Source organism: Ammospiza caudacuta, chromosome 7 (genome assembly GCF_027887145.1).
Source record: "Ammospiza caudacuta isolate bAmmCau1 chromosome 7, bAmmCau1.pri, whole genome shotgun sequence".
NCBI classification, from domain to species: domain Eukaryota; kingdom Metazoa; phylum Chordata; class Aves; order Passeriformes; family Passerellidae; genus Ammospiza; species Ammospiza caudacuta.
Window position 1 is genome coordinate 9,610,634 of NC_080599.1, and position 22,124 is coordinate 9,632,757.

The 22,124-nt window shown below is 49.9% G+C and overlaps 1 protein-coding gene across 1 annotated transcript in view; it reads left to right on the forward strand.

The window, feature by feature from the left end:
• LOC131559632 (uncharacterized) overlaps positions 1–22,124 on the forward strand; it is a 49,076-nt gene that overhangs the window by 1,096 nt on the left and 25,856 nt on the right. The window contains 2 exon segments of the mRNA XM_058808049.1: positions 13,682–13,831; positions 14,017–14,143. Of these exon segments, the coding sequence (XP_058664032.1) occupies positions 13,682–13,831; positions 14,017–14,143 (277 nt within the window).

A 22,124-nucleotide genomic window follows, 5' to 3' on the forward strand; every position in this document is an offset into this window, starting at 1 on the left:
ATTAGCAAAAGTGTCAGCAGAACATTCTGCCCCATATCTTCTCTTCACATCCTTGGAACATCTTGCTTCACATCTCTTTTCCTGGGGTACGTCTTGGCCAACTTCTTTATTTTGTTTGCCCAAGGGCAGCATGTTTCTGCTCTAAGGCACTTATGCAGGGTTGTGCAGCTTGCTTCTCTCCAGTGTCTGCTGAAAATGCTCTCTACATTCCTGAGCTTCCTGACACACCACAGAGACTTTGGGATTGTCGTATTGGCCAACACATTTCAGTCTGGGAACTTTTTGAATTAATTACTCTTTTTTTTTTTTTTTTTTTTTTTTTACTTTCCTCCAGAAATAATGTCCTTTCTAATGCTTCCAGAGAATCTTTTCCTACTTTTTGGGGAATTCCTTTTGCTCCCCTCCCACATCAGGCCAATTCCCAGGGCTCCTTCCCAAAGTGAGGTACAGCCCATGGCCTCCACTCTCCAGCTGGAACAGAAGGAAGCACAGAGTTTGCTGTTGTGGGAGAGTGGGAGAGGAGCTTCTCTTTCCTGCCTGCTTTTCCCTCTGGGACAGGTTGGTGTGTGCTCATTTGGTAAAGGCAGGTTTAAACTCTGAAGCAGTTGTGTTTCAAACTGCTCCCTTCTCCAGCTCTTCTGTGGGTATCCTTGGACAAAAGACCTCTAGGTGGGAGCTCTCTGTGGCAGGTTAAGGAAGGAGGTTGATATTTCAGGGTTGTGACTGCTGAAAGCAGCTGGTTTCTGGAGGTGTCCAGAGATGGGAGTGGCTCCTTTTCTCACCTGCCTGCAGAAAAGGAAATTGCAGAGGGAATTTCATTGTGGAGATGGCCACCAGGGGTGTTTGCCAAGAGATGGGCTGGCAGAGAGGCAGGTCTCGTGCTAAACTGGCTGTGTGTTTGTTTTGATGGTGGAGAGGGTCAGAGATGCAGACACAGACACCAGCTGAAGGAACAGTGTGATTTACTGTAATGGAAAAGCGCAAAGAAGAGTCAGGAAAGGATTGGCTAAGCAATGCACCTCAGCATTATTACAAAAGGGTGCCTCTGGTGATTAAGGAAGATCCATCACCAGGTACCCCAATGGTTTCCCCTTCATCCAGAGCTGCACATCAGCTGGGGGAAGCTGTCCCAGCCCAGCCCTGCAGAGCCACGGCCGGGAACCGGGAAATCCTGCGGTGCCTCCACCTTTGGCGGCCACGAGGCTGCCGAGTGCGCTGTGAGAGTAGCCCGGCTCTGACAGTGACAATGCTGGACGAGCAATGTGCCAGAGCTTCTGCTGGGGCACAGCTGGTGTCATTCTCCTCTTGGTTTTCTCCCTGAGCCTGGCCAGGGCTCAAGGAGGAACCAAGGCCAGGTGTGGCCTTGTCCATTTTCCTCATGCAGAAAGGTGAAGACGTGTTTCACCAGTGAATGGATACAACAATCCTTTTGATAATAACACTTGGTTAAGTAGCAGATAAATAGAACATTGGGTTGGGAAGGTGATCTAGAGGGCAGCTTTGGCTCAGGTCCTGTTGTTGAGGCTTCAGTCAGGGTCTGTTGTTCAGGCCTTAGTCCTTCAGTATTTTGTGGTGCAAATCACACCTGTGCAGAGCTGGAAACAAACAAGTCTGTCCTTAGCACATTTGAGACAGGGAACAGGATTAACCCTGTAAGGCCAGGCTAGGGCCCAGAGCAGAAGGCCAGCACCCTGCTTTTGCCCACAGGCAGCCCTGCAGAGCAAGCAGCCCCTCCTGCCCAGGGGCTGAGGTGCCCGAAGCTGCCTCCCCGCTGTGCAGCTCTGCAGAGCCCGCGGGGCACAGGGTCCTGGGCAGCCAGGGCAGCCCGGCTGCCTTGGAGCACAAGGAGTGGCCCAGAGAGAAGCTGCTGCCCTTTGCTTTGGAACTGTTCCTCAGAGTCTTGTCATTAATCCACAGTGTCTGATGTGTTTTCCTTTCCTCTCCCAAATTTAACACAGCTTTTTGAGAAATTTGACTGATGTAGCTTCTGCTGCTGGTGGTGGTGCTTTTGTCTGCAGGTGAGGGCAGGTGATTTGAACCAAGGACAGAGTCCATTGTTTACACCCCAGATTTTCCAAGTCAAGAAAACCATTCACAATTGGTCTACCACTGCTGAGCTGTTTTCCTAGGTTCTGGAAAGCTACCACCTTAAGAAACCCAAGAAATTTTCCTCCAGGAGGACACCAGCAGTAGCATGATGCCAATGTTTTCCACCCCTTTTCTGTGTCTTTTAAGAGTTCCTCATTGCCCAGCAGGAATGAAATGACCTGTGATAATGTGGTTTGGGAGGTCTGTGTTGTTCATTGCCAGATGAGTGTTCATGACAAGCTGGACACCCCACTCATGGCTCTGTCGAGTTAAATTGATCCCAATTGTGTGCAAACAGCAGCCCCGAGATGCTGAGAAGAGCAGGCACAGTGGGTGGGTGTGCATGCACACACCCGGGGGCTGAGTGCTCTGTGGGCAGATGGTTTTGCACTGTTGTAAAACTACACTTCCCCAAGCTGAAAGACTAATTCAAATATATATCTTAAATGAAAATATATATAAAAAAATAAAATTGTCCAAAAATACATGTGCATTAAATTTCATGCATATTATATATTATATATTTTGATTAACATAACATAATATAATATAATATAATGTAATGTAATATAATATAATATAATATAATATAATATAATATAATATAATATAATATAATATAATATATACATGAGATCATTTTTGAAGCCATTGCTTGTGGGGGATATTCGATGATCTCCTAGTGTTTGTACATTTTTGCTTTCTGCTACTGCTGATCCTAGCAGCAACTCCCTGTCAGTTCTTCCAGGTCACTTCACACAAAGGGATTCCATCATTTCAGGGCCTGTGAGAGCTTGGCACTGAAATGCCAAGTTGATTCCCAGCTCTCCAGCCTCCCTCTGGATTTTGCAGCATCTCAGCACTTGTGTCCATGGCCCTTCCTTCATCCCCAGCCTGCAGCAGTCACAGTCGCTGCTGCCTCCCCCTGGCTGCAGCTCTTTTGCCAAAGTGCTGCCAAAGGCAGCAGAGCTGGCTCAGGATCCCTGCTGGCTTCTGCTCTCTGGGATGAGCTTCAGGGGGACACTTGGAGAACTTTCCTAAAGAGCTGCCGTGGGATGAGGGATTTGTCCTCCCCGGGTGGCTCCTGCTTGGATTCTGTGCTCATGGAGCCCCGGAGTTTTCTCAGCAGCCTCTGCAGCGAGTTCTGAGCCAACGTGGGGCTCTGCTGCCAGCCCAAATCTGCACTTCCCCTGCCCAGCCCGAGTGCAGGTGGGGCAGGTGCTGGGCATGGCCGGAGATTTGCACGGCCAAAATCCTCCAGCATTTACATCTGCCCATGGCTTTGGGTAGCACAAATCTACACTTACTTCAGTTGAAACATTGCATTTATTGCAGATAGTTAAACCCACACTACTAATGTACAAGTACACAAACATTAACTTATGTTTAAAAATGAAATTTATTTTTAATTAAAACACCTGTGTTACCAATATAAAAAACCAGAAATATCAATTTATGATTAAAATCTAATTTATTCTGAGAAGTGTGCTATGTAAATATATAGAGATATCAACTTCAGTGAAAAAAAAATCACTTCATTGCAACCCTCTGCAACAACTCACTGTACACAAATATTGAAGTTACAGAATTGAAGTTTAATAATTAAATTTATTACATATTACTACAACTGTACAGCCCATATACAAATACAGAAACATCAATATCCCTCTTTAAAGAATCTCAGATCCAGAACTAAATAAATAGAATTTTAGAACTATAAAACTCCATACATAATAAATAGAATAAATGTATATATAGGCATAACAATATAGAGATGTAAACATGCATTACATATTTCATGACATATAACATGACAGTATAGTACAAACATAACAAACCTGTCTATAAGTACACAAATATCAATGGACCAATAGAATATTCTATACATCCCCAGCAATAGAAATGCGCAGCTACAGAGCTGTACAAGTATGTAAACAGATGAATATACACGCATCAATATAACAATATACATCCATAATATCCCTACACAAATATCAGTCAGTGTATGTAAATATTGCTATACTTGTACCTATCCAAATCTAACTACACATCCATAAACAGCACCAGATCAGGAGGGGTTGCAGCTGCCGATGTTCCCAGGCTCTCGCTCGGTCTCCTCCTCCCGAGCAGAGCAGCTCTCCTGGACAGGGACAGCAGATGGGACATCTGGCAAGCACAGGGAACACTGAGTGAGGGTGGGGACGTTTCCCTTGGCAGCAGCTGCGCTTCCATCAGGGAAGAGGAAATGTCAGAGCCTCCCCAGGAGGGTCAGAAGGAAAAGCAGCCGAGCGGGCCAGGCTGTGGTGAGCTGTTCGCTTCTTTCTGGCATCCCAGTTGCTCTGAGGGAACTCCCTCATGTCAGGTTATTGAACCACCTCTGCACTTACCAAGACTGTGGCCCCCAAATCAATCAGCATTTATGGCTCCAGCTGCTTGCACCAATGACAGGGAATGTCCTCTGACAGTGCTGGGGCACAAAGTTACCTTGTACAGGTCATCTGACAGGGCCTTGTTCTTTCTGTGCTTCCTGTGTTTCTCCTTACCTTCCACTTGGAATTGTTACAGCATTTCTTTTCCTTTCCCCTTGATCAGTGCTGAAATGCGTGTTTCTCTTCCAAGTTTCAGTTTGTTCAGTGATCCTGTCAAGCCTTTTCTCAGAAGCTTTTATCATGGAATTTAGTGTTAATTTCAGCGATTTTGGTGATTTTCTGTGAGATTTATGCAAGTGTCCTGTTCATTGGGCACCATTTAGGAAGGTACAAAAGAGAAAAATGATGTTCTGTATGTCAGTTCACTAGTGGAATATTCAGGGATAGAGAGTGTGATTAGCTGAATTTTACATTTACTCCTAATCTGAAATTGCAACAGGTAATTTGCGGAGAAATTAAAGCTAGATTTCTCCTTCTACCAGCCTGTATTCAAATGTAAAGTAAATAGAGCAGGGTGAGAATGTCAGTGTTCAGTTCCTGAAGTGCCTTATTAAGGTGTTCTTAAAGAAATGAAGATAAAATCTGGGTGGGCATTCCTAATTTCCAGACACTCATTGTCAATTTCATTGATTCTGAAAACAGCAGAGATGTGCCCATCATACCTGATCAATCCATTTGGGGGTGTTTTAGGTTCAGATTCTCTGAGGCTTTAGATTTTTAGATCTCTAGACAATGCTTCCAGGAATCTAAATAGCTTTCAGAAATTAAACTTTTTTCCTTTTTTCCTCAGTCTTTGCACTCATGTGCACCAGAGACCTTCAGTGAATGGATTCCACTCTAATCCATCTTCTAGCTGAATCTCCCAGCTGTGTTCACACTGGTGGTTCGTGTGTCTCTTCCGCACAGTGCAATTTTAAAATCTTCGTTCCTTATTATCTCTGCCCTTCCTTTTCTGTTTTAGCTTGCAAATGCATGCAGATTTATCAGAAATGATACACCTAATTTCTGATGCATCAGTTCCTGTTTAGCAATTTCATTTTATCCTCTTCTGATGCTATGCTAGCCTTATATGTTTTATTCTAAGTGGACTCCTGTTTTCTTGCATGTGGAAGTTTTACAATGCAATGCTCTCGTTCACCTGCTTTCATGCAACCCTTCATTAACATTAGCACAAGTAACTGTGTGATTCCCTTCTGCTTTGTAGAAGATTTGGGAAACTCAAGTCCTGCTCAGCTACAGAAAAACATACATGGTGCTTGGTAATTCCCCTAAGAGCTTAAGTAAATGGTAAACAACTACAGCTTATTCATTTCACAGAAATTGGGAGAAAAGACATTGCAAATATTGAGAAATGTAGTGCAATATTGATGGGCATCCCTCAGCTATCCAGACAGACTGATGTCACTGGCAAAATTCCCTCTTTTCCAAAGGTTTTCATTTGCTTTGGCTGTACTTTGTATGACTGCAGGTCACATTTCCCTTGATTTAAGGAAGTATCTTGGCAGGTATTCTTGGTGATATATCTTGCTAATTCTGCCCTTGGAGGAATTACTCAGTTCTGCAGTCCTTATTACACACCCTGTTCTAAAAGACTTTTATGCTATTTTCCCTCTCTCTGTGTTTTCACACTTGTTCAACAAGGTTTTCTTTCTAAGAATATTACCCACAATATCCCAAAGGATTAAAAAATGCTTAGGTATTTTTTTCCTTAAGTATTTACTAAAGAAAAATAATAATTAAAAAAAACCCTGTATGCATGCTGGATGTAAAATACAAACAGAAATAAACTTGAGAGTTCTCCCAAAAACCTTAAGAAAAAACCCTATGTATTCTATAAAACCCCGAGTATTCATCTACAGTATAAAAAAATGGGCAGGTTCTAGAAGAGAAAATTTATGCAACGGTTCCGCACAGAATTCTATGCTTTTGAGCTTTTTGCCCTTCAGGAGCAGTGCCATTCTCTGAACTGTAATGCTCTGAGCATGTTCTGCTCACCATGGCAGCTTTCTGCTCTGCCCTGGTACAGATCACCCTCCCAGCAAAGGGGGAGTGCAGCCACCACAACTCTCAGCACCTTCCCACACAGCAAGAACCTGAAGGACAGAGATGGATTTCACCAGCTGCTGCGGGTTCTAATAGTGCCACCTCTCAGCTGCCGAAAGCCTGAATTTCTGTGTTGCAGTGCGTTAGTTTATTGAGTCAAATGTTCTGTTATATAGGGGTATGTTCAAGTGTTCCCCGAGTTATTACAGTCAGTCTCTCCCCTATGTTGTGTTCTCCTACCCAAGTGTCCCTCAAGGAATCCCCTCCCTCCTCACCAGATTTTTCCCTGTTTGTCAAGACAACCCAGTCCCTTTGCCCCATCCATCAGCCCAAACCCTACCCTTTGTTCCAGACAGTTCCCTGTCCCTCACCCTAAGATCCAATCCCTATCCCAAAGCTCTCTCCTCCCCTTGTTCTGATTTGTTGTAGCCCTCAAAACCACACCCCAAGAGTCGCTTATTGGTTACTATATGGGGTCCACCCTGTGTTTTGAAAGATTTTAAAAACCCGTGCACAGGGGTGTTGGGGGTTCTTTAAACATGTGTTCCCTTTGGGAATTCTGCCTTGTGAACCTTCCCCTTTCCTCTCCTGATGAATTTGCTGCACTTTACACCACAGAAGAGCCTCCTCTACTTCCTTCACTCGGCCCTCCAGGGGTCTCTACTGCTGGGCAGCTGGCCTAGAGGTTCTGGCTCAGGCAAAACCCTAACCTAGCCAGTTCCCCACTCTTGCCATTGTCCCTGGAGCATCACAGAGCTAGCCAGGGCTGCAGAGGGCAGTGACAGTGACCCATGCCCTGGCATGTCACAGCCCCCAGAGCCACACCTGCCAGGCCACAAGCCCCAGCCCTGGTGCCCACTGCCGGCCTCAGGGGCTCCTGGGCATCCTCATCCTGAGTGCAAAGGCAGCCTCAGGAGCCCCCCAGGGCGCTCTGGATCCAGGCTGCAGACACACTAAAGCCATCACTGAAAGGGACATGGATGGGGACTGCAGCTGGATCTTCCAGTGCTCACCACTCCTGACTACTGTCTAAGTGAACCCGAACCTCATTGGCAGCACCTTGAGCACATTGACCCTGCTTGCCCCTCCTGGTGCGTGGTGTTCCCACATCCTACACCAGCCCTTTGCAGGGAGTGACCAGCTACCAGCTGCTCTGCTACCCTGGCCTTACTTTCTCTTTGCCAGCAATGAACTTAATGGACACACTCCTGAGAAAACTAGCACAACATTTGCTTCTCAGGAGCTCTTTGGTAAAAAACTCCACTAATACCTAGTTTTTGCACAGAGAAGGAGGTCCTGACATAAGGCACAGGCACAGGCAGGCCTCTGGCATACGAATTCCTTAGCCGTAGGATTCCATCCATTGTTGTTCCTCGCTGCTTTGCTGATATTTTAGAGCTAGTTCTGGACAGGGGCTGCTGCTGACAGGTTAGGAAACTTTGGAGAAGAAAAGGTGCAGGAGACAACCAGAAAAAAACAAGGGGGGAAACCCTTAGAAATACAGAGCACAACAGAAGTCCTTGGAAATGGTTCAATAGAAAATGCCACCAGCAGTGAGCAAAGCCCGAGGTTGCTCACTGCCACCCCAGGGGCTCTTCAGTCCCCTGCTGGTTTGTGTCTGATGCAGCCCTGCCTGGAAAGGGCTCCAGGCTCTGGTGTTCCCAGCTTGCTCCAGGCTACATTCTTGGCAGCACTGAAAGAAGAGGTGAAACAAAGAGCCATTTTCTGTCCTGTGTGCAAACTCTTCTCCTTCAGTGCCATTGCCAGAGATCATCCCTCTGTCCGCTTGGCACTGTGCCTGCTGCATCCTTGTCCCTGTCCCTTGCATCAGCTCCTGCACATCATCAGCACTCGCTGTCCCACATCATGAACAGAGAGAGCTGTGTCAGAAGAGCAAGGAGTGCATTTTCTTGGCTGTGAGATGCAAAGCTGTGTTTCGTGTCAGGTACAAACAGGTGACGTGTGTATTTGTGAATGCAAAATGTGTGGACCTCGACAATGGGAGAGATGTGAATTCTAATAATAACTGAGGAAAATAAAGCATGGAAAAAGGCCTTTGAGCCTACCTTTTGTTTGCAATTAACCCTAGTTGATTTAGGAGCATTGGAATTAAGGTGCTAAAGATGTTGCTTTTTGCCTGCATTTAATCCATAAAAAGATCTGCAATAAGAACCTTTAGAAGTATAATTTAAGAATATTACTTGTATCCTTGAAAGTATAGCTTTGAATATATATAATGGAATATGCTTATCTCATGCCTTATTGAAGCAGAGAAAAACAGCTTGAGAAAGGAAGATAAACATCACCTCAAGGGTTTATAGTTTCGACCAAAGGGAAGCTGAATAGCGCTGTTACGAGATTTAGAGTCTCTGCAATTAAAAGGTGGACACACATATGGGGAGCTGGACCACACATGATGGGATTCGTCTTTCTTGTTTTGGAAACTGGACCGTCACCAACTGGGGATACTCCTTTGAGATACATCCTGAGAAATTAAAATCACAGTAGTGCATAGAATTGTGATGTAATAATTTGGAATAAAAATTGCCGATGAGTAAAAGATTGGAAATAGAAACTGCTGGAAAAAATTGATGAGTACCCCTATAAATACCTATAACCATCAATTATTGGTGTGCAGTTGGAGGGAAAACATCTCCCACTGTACCCAGCGCTGTATTGCTCACATTTTACTATATTAAATAATAAATTGATTGCTGTTTGAATATTGGACTAGTCAAGCTTCTTATTCATAACAATGACTCAGCCTTGTCTGTCACAGGTCAGCTGGCTGCACTGCTGGAGCTCTGTAGAGAGCTGATCCAGGAGGCTCTCTTTGCTGGGGCAACCTGGGCCGGCGGGGATTTTCCTTTTCTTTAAGATTTTTTTTTCCTTCCCTTGCATTTTTTATCTTTTGTATAGATAAATATAGAATGTGTTATAATAGAGATAAATAAGAAAAATATAGAATGTGTTAAAATATACAGACTCTAAGGAGATTTCTTTGCTATCTAGGGTCTACAGGGCATAGGGGAGGAGGGGAAAAGGTGCTTGTGCTCAGGCAGCTGCCCAGGCGTGCAGCGGCCCAGGGGAAATGGCCAGAAGCCCCTTGGCCTGTGGTGGTTCTGCTGAAGCCTTTGTGCTGCCCACAGAGTGGCTGGGCAGGGGCCGGGGCTGCGGGGATCCCTGCCAGAGCGGTGCCTGGAGATGGCCACAAGCCCTGTGCCAGGCAGGAAGCGCCATCCGTGTCCTCCTGCCCGTGTGCTGCTGGCTGCCTTGCTGAGGGCTCCCAGGTGCCTCTGGATGGGGCTGCTCTGGAGCTGCTGTGGGGCTGCGGCGCTGCTGCCGGGCAGCTTGGCCGGGCTGGGGCAGCCCCTGAGGGGCTGGGGCACTGGCAAGCCCTGAGCAATGGGCTGTCAGAGGCCACAAGCAGGACCCCGGCAGCTGCCTGCCTTGTTCCTGCCAGAGTTGACATGCAAGACAGATCCTGGGCACTGTGGAACTAACAGCATCAGTGTTGTTGGAAACCCAAATGCAGGGAAATCTCAGACCTTTGGTCTTGTCAGCAAAGCTTAGAATTAAACACAGGATTTGATTGGAGACCTTGGAAAGGGCTTCCAAACTTAGGTGCTAGAAGCGAAGCGAGAATGCAGATTTCTTGTTTATAGCAGAGACACAGGGAGGAAAGTTGAAGTGGAGGAAAGTTTAGAGTTTTAGAGTTCAAGATCTAGAAAAAATCAAATCAGTTTCAATGGTAAACAGGAAGTTTTGGATGCAGTGCTGTAGGTTTGTGTGTCACGGCATGATTGGCTAAGGAAGCTTACACTGTAGCAGGATGTGGGAACCCAGGAAATTCCTCTGGCTGCCCTGCAGGACTCGAGACCCTGTCAGAGGGCTCAGAGGCCTTGGCACAGAGCCCAAGATCCCTGTGCCTTTGATTTAGCTCTTGGAAAAAACAATTACCAACCTTGTAGGAAAAATGACAAGCCACAAAAGTTTAAGCAGAATGATAATTAATTTATCACAACGTGGAAAAATAGATTTTGGGGGGTTTTAGAATGGGGCTTCAGGGGGGAAGATGGAGGAGTCTGGGCATGTCCAACCTTTCTCCGTCTTCTTCTTGGCCTCCATCTTCTGATGCTGGCACTTCTAGGCTGGTTTAGAGTAGAAGCTGACTGTCTAACGTAGATGATAGATACTGGAAAGTAACTGCAAATACTGTACATGTAGTTGTTTTTAGTATAAAAAGATAACACCGCCCCGGGGGAGGCAGAGTGCCTTAGACTGTCTTGCTGAGCAGACCTCAGCAGGACAGGAGAAAGAATTTTATAGATAAGATACAATAAACAACCTCGAGACCGAGAAATGAAGAGCTCTGACTGCTTCTTCGACCGCCGGGCTGGGAAAAGAGACTTTCTAACTTATCTTGGGGTCACTCTGACCAGCTAGAGACCCCGAGAGCATGAGTCCATAAGATGAAATATTGGAGACTGGGTCCAAAACACAAATATCCTTGTTGGCCGTGTCTTCTTGGCCAGAAATCCTTCAAAGCTCTTGTAACTACAAGTCTTGCGGCCCTGTGAGCCGTGCGGTGGAGATGTGGGCCAAACTCACCCTTCCTGTCTATGTAGAAGAGAAGAAAAAGCAATGGCATCATCTAAAAAACTCAGAGGTCCGCTCTCTAGCTCGTTCCAAACTCCTTCAAATCCCCCAAAGTGTGATTTAGCTACAAAGAGATGACAGTGACTCTTAGTGCTGCCTCTTTGACTACAGAGCGGCTGCTTTAGAATCTTTCCGATAACCCTGTGTAGTTATGTGCCAGAAATGGATCATTTGAAGAAACTTTCCCAACTGACTTGCATGGAGGCTTGTTTGAAAGGTGTTTGAGGAGAAAGGCTCCCAGCAGAGGTCTGGGCTTTGGCCTAGCTGTGTCCCCTGCTGATTGTGAAGTGTGCCATCAGCTGCAGGGCTGAAAATAGCATCAGGACACTTGGACTTGCTCTTTTTGTCCTGTAAATGCTGGACCCACTTTTGGGGCAAATTTGGAGACCTCATCTATGGACCACCTAGGATTTTCCCAGTTGCTGGGAATGGTTCTCCAGGTCCCTGGTGTAAAATGGGGCTGCCCAGCAACTGCACATCAGCAAGATGATAAACAATTGTCTTGGTTTGAAGAGAGAGGTGTCTGCTAAGGAAGGCAGAAGCCTTCTCTGAAATGGAAAATGTAAATCCTCTCCCTTCAAATGATTCTCATTTAGAAATTCAGATGCTCTCAGGGAAAGATATGGGGATAGGACTGAGCCCGCAGAGCAGGGCAGTGTTTGCTGACGCTCTGAGCCCTTCCTAAAGATCCTGTCGGGCTGTCTTAGACACCTGGGGCCAGGGACTCCTTCCAAGCTGGGCCACTTTGGCTGGGCTGGGGGCGGCCCCAGGGCAGGTGGCAGTGTGTGCAAGGGCCCTTGGTGACACACTGCAGCACAGTCACTGTGACATGGAACCGGGTGTCCAAGGGCCCTTTGTGACACCTGGTGACATAGGAGCTGGCGGTGACAAGAGCAGGCCACAGTGCTCGGAGCACGCGACAGGACAGAGTGGTGCCATGAGGAGCCCCGGCACAGCGCGCTCGTTCGCATCCCACCTGGAGCATTTCCGAGGCGTTGTTCCGGCAGCTGAGCTCAAGGCCAGACCACAGGACTTGCTGCCCTGTGATCTTCCCGAGGTTTTTCTTCTGCAGGACCCTTCGAGGCCAGACCACAGTCCTTGACAGGAGTCTCCTGTCCTTGTGGCAGGAGCCCTTGAGAGCGAGTGCAGGACTTGCTGTCCTGCAGCCTTCCTGAGGCTTCTCTCTTCAAGGTGCCTTCCAGGCACAACTGCAGGACTTGGTGCCTTGGAGCTTTTCCAAAGCATCTCTCCTTCAAATAGCCACAAATCCAGTCAGAGATATGGAGCAGAGACCCCCGATAGGGCCCAAGCTGGCCTTGGTGGAGGGGGAGGAAGAAGGCCCCGGAGCTGCCGCAGCACAGGAGACCGAGGAGGTGGTGCTGTTCCATCCACCGCATGAGGGTGAGTGGCAGAGCTCAACTGCAGGACTGGTGCCTGCATCTGGCCTGACCCCATGCCAACGCCATGCCATGCCATGCCATCCCCTGGGGAAATGACCAAGGACAGGAAGGAAGAGGGGCCAGGCAGACATCCCGTACTGGCCATGTTCTATCCCCCTGGAGTATCCCGGGGCTCTCCCTGCCTGGGGAACTCAGGGCTGGGCTGTGTTCTCCAGCCTCTCCCGCAGCCCCTCAGTTCTGGCTGTGCTCGCTCTTTGCCAGATGCAGCCCTGGAGCACACACAAGAGCAGGAATCCAGCTGTGGCCGCTTCTGCAGTACAGCACAGGTACCTGCAGCCACCCCCACCTGGGCTGGGCCTGCTGTTGTGGGATCTCAGCACCTCAGGATGGAGGTGCAGAGAGGCCGAGACCACCCTTGGGGGGCTCGGGAATCCTGGAATGTTGCCAGAAGTGTCTGGTGGCAGGATTTTGATCCTACACAGGAGACGAGACCTGTATGAGGACTGGGAGGAATTCACTGGGTGAATGGTGAAGGGATAAGTTAGTTAAAGTGTAAAACACAGGGTTTAGGATTTTGGTACAAGGGGGTCTAAAGAAGTAAGATGGAGGAATTGGGGCGTGTCCTGTCCTTCTTCTTCTTCTTCTTGGCCTCCATCTTCTGTGGTGGTGGTGGCACTTTGGGATTGGTTATTACTAAAAGTGCACCGGTTAACAAGGGTAGAAGGTATTGGGGAGAAATGATAAATATTGTACACGTAACTTAGAGTATAAAGATAAGTGACCGCCCCGGGGGCTCGCAGTGTGCCCATGGCTGACTTGCTGTGCAGACCTCTGTCGGGCTGAAAGAAAATCTTTTAGATAAACAATTAATAAACACCAAGACTGAGACAAGATCAGAAGTCTCTCCTCGTCCTTTGAAGCGTCGGCTCTTCAAGGCCATCCCTGGGCCTTTCCAGGCCACCTAAACAGCAACACAGAAAACCTTACATGCTGTCCTTGCTCAGCCCAGCACCATGTGTGGAGCACTCCATGCAACATCCCTGGCTTCCTGCCCTTCTCTAGTTCCTGTGCAAATTCATCCAGAGAATGCAGGAGGAAGAGATCAACGCCATGGGCACTGGGCTCAGACCCTACTCTCCCATCTTCCAAACCAAGACCAGCGCTGCCCTCCTGTGTATGCTTGTAGAGGAAGATTTTTACTATCCAAACCAAGTAAGCAGCTTGAGGCCATGGTTTGATCCTCCCAGGAATTGCTTGGCCTCCCAAGCCACGCATGCTGGTTGCTGTGAGCGTTTGATGCCACATGGCAGCGCAGTGGGAAGGGAAGCACTTCTCTAGGGAAGCTGGGGACATTGCTCCCTCTGGCAGCTTTCCAAGTCTCCCTGTGCCTTTTCCAGGTGCCCGCCATGGTGAGGTTCATCCACCACTGGCTCATGGCCAATGATTGTGCTGGGCACAGGCTGGACGAGGCCCTGCTGGATCTCACTGAAGCACAGCCACATGACGCAGTCATGACGCTCCTGCGTGTGGCCCCGTCCTGTGACAGGTATGGGGCCCACCTGCCCACAGGGCTCAGGCCTCCTCAGACCATCACCTTGCACAGCCTGCCCCAGGTGTCTGACCAAGAGAGAGACTTACAGGAACCTCTAGCTGCTGCCTTTCCCAGCCCTGTCACATCAGCCATTAGCCTGCTGCCATGCTCCCTCCCTGCCCCTCAGGGCTCTGTCCGCATAGGCCTGGGCTGCCTGGCTGCTGCTGGCCAGGGCCAGTGGGCAGAGGAAGAACTGGCAGCCAGTTCAGCTCCCCCCAGTGCTCTGAGACGCCCCTGAAACAGAGATCTGACCCTGCAGAGCTGCCATGGCCATGTGGAAGACCGTCATGGGCTCAGCCAGGACTGTGGAGCTGGCGCAGCTGATCCTCCTGGATGTGCTGGGGAGCTGGCCAGAGCACAGCACCTGCACCTCCTATGGGGACAAAACGGGTGTCTTTGCCCTGGCTCTGAGTTTCTGACACTGGCCTTTGCTGGCCCCAAGGCTGCCTCTCCAGAGCTCTCCATCCTCCTTCCCCCACTGCATCTCCCTGCCTCAGGCGCTGGCCTGAAACCTGGCCCAGGGGCAGCTTCAGGCCCACCAGGCCCCGTGCTCCCCCTGCCAAGGTCTCTCCGGGCCTCTCCCTGCCACACTCAGGCCCTGCCACACGGACACCTCGGCCCTGAGTGCTGTCTCGGGGGACTTTGTCCCTTGCAGGCAACTGTGGTGATGTGGAAGATCGTCCAGGTGCTTTGTCTGCCACGTATATTAAAGGTGTATTTCCCCCGGCTATTTGTGCATCTGCTATTCCAAGTGTTCTTCAGCACTCTGGATATGCCAGAGGAGGTTGATACATTCTGGAAGGGATGCCAGGAAGAGCACGGCCTTGCCACCAGCCCCAAAAGGTGATCCATCCCACTCCTCCTGTCCCTGCCACATGGCCTGTGAAGGAGCCAGTGCTGCCAGCATGACCTGGGCTTTGCTCTGCTCACAGGTTTGCAGTGCGGACCTTGAAGTCCCTGCTCTGCCTTCTCTGCTGTGAGGATGTGGTGGTGGCAATGGAATGCAGGTGTGGCTGGGACGCACTGCTTTCTCTTGACACTCACCACTTTGCCGTGGCTCTGCTGGCCAGGTGAGACCCCCTTCTCCCCACTGCCTCTGACACTTGGGCTCTGTGCCCAGGTGTCCCACAAAGTCCCCGTGGTCATGGGCCAGAGGGCCTTGTCACTGAGGGACGGCCAAGCACACTGGAAAAGGCTGGGAGAGGAGGGTGCCCATGGGCAACCAACTCCCAAATGACCCAGGCCCCCTTGCTGGAACGGTGGTGGGGAAAGATGAGAACTCTGTGAATCACTCCTGGGACAGATTTGCCCCACTGGCTCAGGGTCTTGTTTCCTTTTTCCTCTTGTCAGAATCATTTGCCATTAAGCCATACACTTTTGTTCCGGGATTGCATTCTACCTGCTCGCCATGCTAGGTAAAGAGATGCCATTCTGTTAAACACTTCTGTTAAACAATAGTGACCAGGATTGGATTATTCAACCCCATGACAGGGTAGCACAATTATTGATCTTGCAATTTTAAGAACGATTGTGAAAAAAGGAGATTCACCTCCAATCACCACCATTGGTGGAGATAAAGGGTCCAACAGCCCTAATAATGGAGCCAGAGTGTGGGTCCCGAGGCCAAATAGCCCTCCCGAGGCAGCTGAAGGAGCAGCTCCTAGGAAAGACAACTCTGAGTCCTGAAACCTGGGCAGGAACTATGGGAATGTGTCCCTGCAGCCAAGGATTCTCTGTGAGAACAAGGAGATCTGACAGGAGATTGTTTTACACATCCTGCCAGACCAGATCTCCCTGTTTGCCCCAAGGGCCCCTGTCGCCGACTGACACAAAAGGACACAGGCACACACCGCTTTCAGGTGAAAGGAACAAAGGGAAGTTTTATTTTCTGACTCCACTATTTATAGTTTTACAAGGGTGACAGTGGATTGGAAGGCGACAGTGACACCTCTGCAATGCCACAGATCAAACCAACCATCCATCAGCTCTCTCCTCCTCCATAAAGGAATGACAAAACAATGAGTTGTTTACAGAAAGTGTATGGGAAAGTTCACTACAAGAATGTCAACATCAGAAGGCTTAGAAAATCCTAGAAAACCAGAGTGACAGGCCCCTTTGGAAAATGCTCTGATCCACGGGGCTCCATGGGAAGGCTGCTGTGACCCTGAGGGACTTGCACAGGAATTCCATGCAGGAGCCTGGGTGCCCCTCAGGGACTGGGACCCAGCCCCTTCCAGCCAAAGGGGAAAGGGCCCCCCAAGCCTTGTTAGCCACAGACAGCATGGTAAAGCTGAACAGCAAAGGGCCTGGGGGCATTATTCTGGAATTAAAAAGGTGCCAGCTCCATGAACAACAGAATTCTTGTTCCAAACTTCAATGAGATTGAGAAAAAAGAATGAAGAACGGTGACACTAAAGTACTACTGATGTCTGTAAGGTGTACCTTGATAGTCAGCCAGAATCTTTGTCTGCCACAAACACCTCTCGTGTTTCACCAAGGGGTTAGTCATCAAAATGTAATGATGGGTTATGATGGATTGCTGAGCTTGTCCTTTTGTAAATCTTTGCAGCTGTGCATGATATAAATGACACAATTCCTTAAGTTGGTGTCTGTGTCTTTGGTAGTGACCCTGCCCACTGCGGAAACAGGGCCCCCTCTTGCCTAAGTGTTCCCTGGGAAGGCAAAAGCCCTCCCTCCAAAATTCGCCCCTTCCTCCCTGTTCCCCCCTTCATACCCTGAGCATGATGTGCTCTGGTCTGGGGTATGCCCGGGGTCAGTTGGGGTCCCCTGTCCTGGCTGTGTCCCCTGCCCAGCTCCCCCGCAGCCCCAGCCCCTCCCCAGCGTGGCTGGACGAGGGGCAGGACAGGCCTTGGCTGTGCTGCAGCTCAGCAAGAACAAAACCATCTCTGCGTGCTCAGCCCTGTGCTCAGCACCCAGCCCAGCAATGTCTCAGTGCCAGGGGCTGTGCCCTCAGTCCCTGCCAGGGGTTTCCGTGGCACCTGCCAGACCAGGTGACCCAGGTGTCCCCCCCAGTGCCGGTTGCCATGGAAACAGTGCCCAGCCCTGCCCCTTTCTGTCTGGCTGACCTGGCCTTTGGCCCTGGCAGTGCCGGTGGCTGCTGGTTCCTGGTGCCTTAGCGGCCAGCGTGGCCATGGCACAGCCCCCAGCAAGGGATCCCCTCTGGCTCTGGGCACTGACACCAGCCCTGAGCAAGGGCCCAGGGCAGCTTTCCATGGCCACCAACCATCAAAATGGCTCTGGGCATTGGTTGCCATGGCACCAAACCAAGGAACGGGTCCCCATGGCCATTGCCATGGCACCTGGTGGCACCAACGGGTGTCACTGCAATTGTACCTGGAACAGCCCTGGCACTGCTTTGTCCTGAGGGTTGCCATGGCAGCCGAGGGCAGCAACAGCTCTGCAGGCAAGTGTCCATGGAACCTGGCTGCAGAAATGGCTCCTTGGGCTGATTTCCAAGGAAACCTGAACTGATGGGGGTTGCCATGGCACCCAGACACGGCATTGGGGTCCCTGAAGTGTCCATGGAACAGTCCCTTGCAATGGCACCACTGCATGTTGGGATGATGATGCACCCTCACAGCTGACCCAGGACAGGTCTGGAGTGCTCCTGGTGGCAGCTTGGGCTCGGCACACACTCGAGGAGGATGTCTGTTTGCAGTGGGGAAACTCAGGAGTTTTAGATTGCTTCAAAATGAAAAGAAAGAAAATCCCTCTTTGGCTGAGTTTAGCCAGTTCTCCAAACAAAGCAGGTCCCAGGTGAGTGAGGAGAGACACGATGGGCTTGAGGAATGTGGAGCAAGGTTGTCCACACTAGCTCAGAGCTCAAGGCACAGCTTCTCTGGGCAGGCCAGACCTCCTTAGGAGAGTCCCTGCATCAATATCAGTCACTGAATAGTGCAATCATCTCTTGCGTAGTAAGAACAGCAATAAAAGACACCCTTTAAAATAGGAATGCATATTTCCTAGAAGCTCTTTGAATTATTTTTATAATTGTCAAAGGAAACCCTCCTAACAAACTGCACTGGAGCAGGGAGAATCAAGGCAGAGCCAGGGTTTGTCAGGACAGGATTGATCCTCATGAGTCTCACTGTGCATTTGGAGCTGAGCCCTTGAACCTCAGGGCCTGGGAGGAGATTGCACAAACCTTGCCAGGAGTCAAAGGCAGAGAAAACACCCAAAGTGTCTCAGAGCACTAATTCATCCCACTGAGATCCATCCCCTACACAGGCTCCTCATGGACTCCTTAAAGGAGAGAGTTGGAGACCAGGATGGCACAAAAACCTCTCAAACACTCAGTGTGGGAACAAAAATCCCAAGTACCTTAAAACCTTGAGTATCTCAAGGCACTGATGAGCCCCACTGAATGTCAGTACAAAGCTCTCAAGGGACTCGTTAAGGCAGATGATTGGGGCCATGATTGCAAAACATCTTCCAGAATCTGTATCAAAATGGAAACACCAAGTACCTTAAAATAACTGAAGTACCTTGAAGTATTAATGAGCCCACTGAGTGTTGTTACTGACAAAGCTTCTCCAGGGACTAATTAAAGCAGGTAATTGGGAGCCATGATTGCACAAACCTCTCAGACACTCCAAGGCAAAAGCCAAAGCCAAAGTCCTTTAAAAAAACTCTGTGAGCATTCAGGAGCCCCCAGGGCCATTTCTGAGCAAGGCTCCCCAGGGACTCCTTCCAGCAGATCCTTGAGGCCACTGGGATGTGGGCTAGGGGGGGATGCTGAGCGCAGGACAAGGGGCTGACAGTGCCCAGCCTGGCTGGGGCTGTGACAGGAGGCCCCAGGGCCTCAGGACAAGGTGTCTCCTCACAGCCCTTGGTGGCACAGACCCTGCTGCTGTGCCCCAGGGCACCAAGACTTGGCTTCTCTTTGTCCCCACCTGTCATCACTGCCTCCAGTTCTCTGCTCTGCCTGGGGCCTGGGGACACTTGCTCAGTGGTGTCCCTCAGTGGGACCCATTAAAACTCCAAGAAAATTTGGAGTTGGATTGTGACTTGGAATTCTAGAGAGGTTTCTTCAGCTCCCTCTCAGGGACTGATGTTCAGGGCCTGAGCACAAAGCCCCACAGGCTCATTAAAGTCCAGGTGCTGTGTCTGTGCTGCTGAGCTGGGCTGGGCTCTTGGCCACAGAGGCAGCTCCTGGAAACCAAGCAAAGCTTCAAAAGCACATTTCTCTTGATGAGCAGCTCTTCTGCCAGCCCAGCAGGGCTGGGGCACTGCCTGCAGCCACCCCGGGCACAGCACAGAGGCACAGAGAGCTTCAATCAGTCAGGACTGGGAAGGGGCTGAGAAGTGCCTGCGGAGGAATCACTGCCAGCCCTTGGCACAGGAACCTCTAGCTGCAGGACAATGCAGCTGCAGCTCCTGGAGTGATCTCCTGAAGCTGGAACATCCCAATGCCTGCAGACCCTGTGAGTACAACTCTGAGTATTTGTGGTGCAGGGGAGGTGAAATGCCCATGAAGCTCTGACTTGCTGAGGGGTTCTGATCAATCATGCAGTATTTCCAAGACAAGGATTTTGATAAAAATGAGGAAATTTCCAGTGGTTTTTTATTCAGTTTCCTACTACTGGACAATGGCAGGGAAGGGGGGATAAATATTAAAGGCTGATTATGAATTTTTACAAGTGCCTGAGACATCCAAACTCTTGCTTTTAGTGATCAATAGGTGCACAGGAGATCCCTAATGTGCTCGCAGCCCTCTGCCCATGGACAGCACCAGCAGCACTTTTGCTTGCTCTTAACAATCAGGCTCAGTCTGAGCTGTCCTTTCTCCAAGCTGCAAAGAGAACCTGCCCCCAGCCAGTGCCCTGCAAACAGGCAGGGTTCTGTAGGGCCAAGGAGAGTGCGCAGAGATTTGGGGTCTGTGAGTGCTGGCAGGGAGAGATCAGGCACAGGGAAACACCTGTAGGAGGAAAGTCTCTAGGAAGCAGAGAGATGATCAGGGAATGAGAGAAAACAAACCCCAGCAATGCTGTGGCAGGGAGAGGTTAGAGATGCCCACAGGATTCCCTCCAGTGCAGCCCCTCCCTCTGAACAAGCCCCCTCCCTCCTGTCCCCCTAGCCCAGCCTGTGCCCTCAGGGCTGGGGCTCCAAGGCGTGCAGCCCCTCCTGTGCAGGCAGAGCTGCAGCAGAGCCGTGGGGCAGTTCTGCAGCCCCGGGCCCAGTTCCCTTTGCAGAGCACAGGGCTGGGAGCAGCTGCCTGGCCCTGGGAGCTCTGGAAGGGGGCACAACTGGCTCAGGGTGACGCTGTCCCCAGTGCCCGGCTCTGGGCAATGCTGTCAGTGCAGCCAGGGAAGGAGCTGCATCTCCCTTCTTCCAATGCCATCATAAGGACACTTGGGAATCTCCTTGAGATTTCAGTCCAAGCTGGGAGCTTCAATCCAGGGTCAAACCTGTCCTAAAGCATCTCTGAGTTATAAGATTGTTGGGGAAAGGCAGAGATGCTGTAACACTTAAAATGCTGCTGGGTTGGTGAAATGAGCAACATGAATCCCTGGCTACAAATGTGGAGCTGAGCTGTGGGTAATCCATCTGCTCTCAGCAGTGCCTGGTGACATTTCAGGGGAAGCATGAGAAGGTGATCATCCTCCACCTGAGCAAGGTTAAAACACAGACAAACTCCAAATAGGTCAGAATGACAGACTATCTCCTCTCAGTTTTAACTCATCACTTTGCCTCATAGAACTTGTCCTGTTCTCCCTGGGGGCAGCAGAAATGCTGAGGGTTTCTGATATCCAAGAATACCAGGATACACATGGGGAAGCTTTTAAAGAAAACACCATGAAAACTAAACACCATGTCTGTGTGTTCAAAGGGAGTATGTATGGGAAATGGCTTTTATTTTGGTTGCAGGTATCTCATCTAACCCTTCAGTGTCTTTTTCTCCATGAAGAGAGCCCCGTGGCCAGCCACAACAAATGTCCAACAGCAGCTCCATCAGCCACTTCCTCCTGCTGGCACTGGCAGACACGCGGCAGCTGCAGCTCCTGCACTTCTGCCTCTTGCTGGGCATCTCCCTGGCTGCCCTCCTGGGCAACGGCCTCATCATCAGCGCCGTAGCCTGTGGCCACCACCTGCACACGCCCATGTTCTTCTTCCTGCTCAACCTGGCCCTCAGCGACCTGGGCTCCATCTGCACCACTGTCCCCAAAGCCATGCACAATTCCCTCTGGGACACCAGGGACATCTTCTATACTGGATGTGTTGCACAGGTTTTTCTGATTATCTTCTTCCTCGGATCACAGCTTGCCCTCCTGACCATCATGTCCTACGAGCGCTACGAGTCCATCTGCAAACCCCTGCACTACGGGACCCTCGTGGGCAGCAGAGCTTGTACCCACATGGCAGCAGCTGCCTGGGCCAGTGCCTTTCTCAATGCTCTGCTACTCACAGCCAACACATTTTCCCTGCCCCTGTGCCATGGCAATGACCTGGGCCAGTTCTTCTGTGAAATGCCCCAAATCCTCAAGCTCTCCTGCTCAAATTCCTATCTCAGGGAACTTTGGGTCATTGCTATCAGTGCCTTTTTAGCTTTTGGCTGTTTTGTGTTCATTGTTTTCTCCTATGTGCAGATCTTCAGGGTAGTGCTGAGAATCCCCTCTGAGCAAAGACGGCACAAAGCCTTTTCCACCTGCCTCCCTCACCTGGCCGTGGTGTCCTTGTTTGTCAGTACTGCCATATTTGCCAACCTTAAGCCCCGCTCCATCTCATCCCCATCTCTAGATCTGGCCCTGTCAGTTCTGTACTCGGTGGTGCCTCCAGCCCTGAACCCCCTTATCTACAGCCTGAGGAACCAGGAGCTCAAGGCTGCAGTGTGGAGACTGATGACTGGATGCTTTCAGAAATATTAAACTTCTGTTCAATTTCTGCAAATCCCTT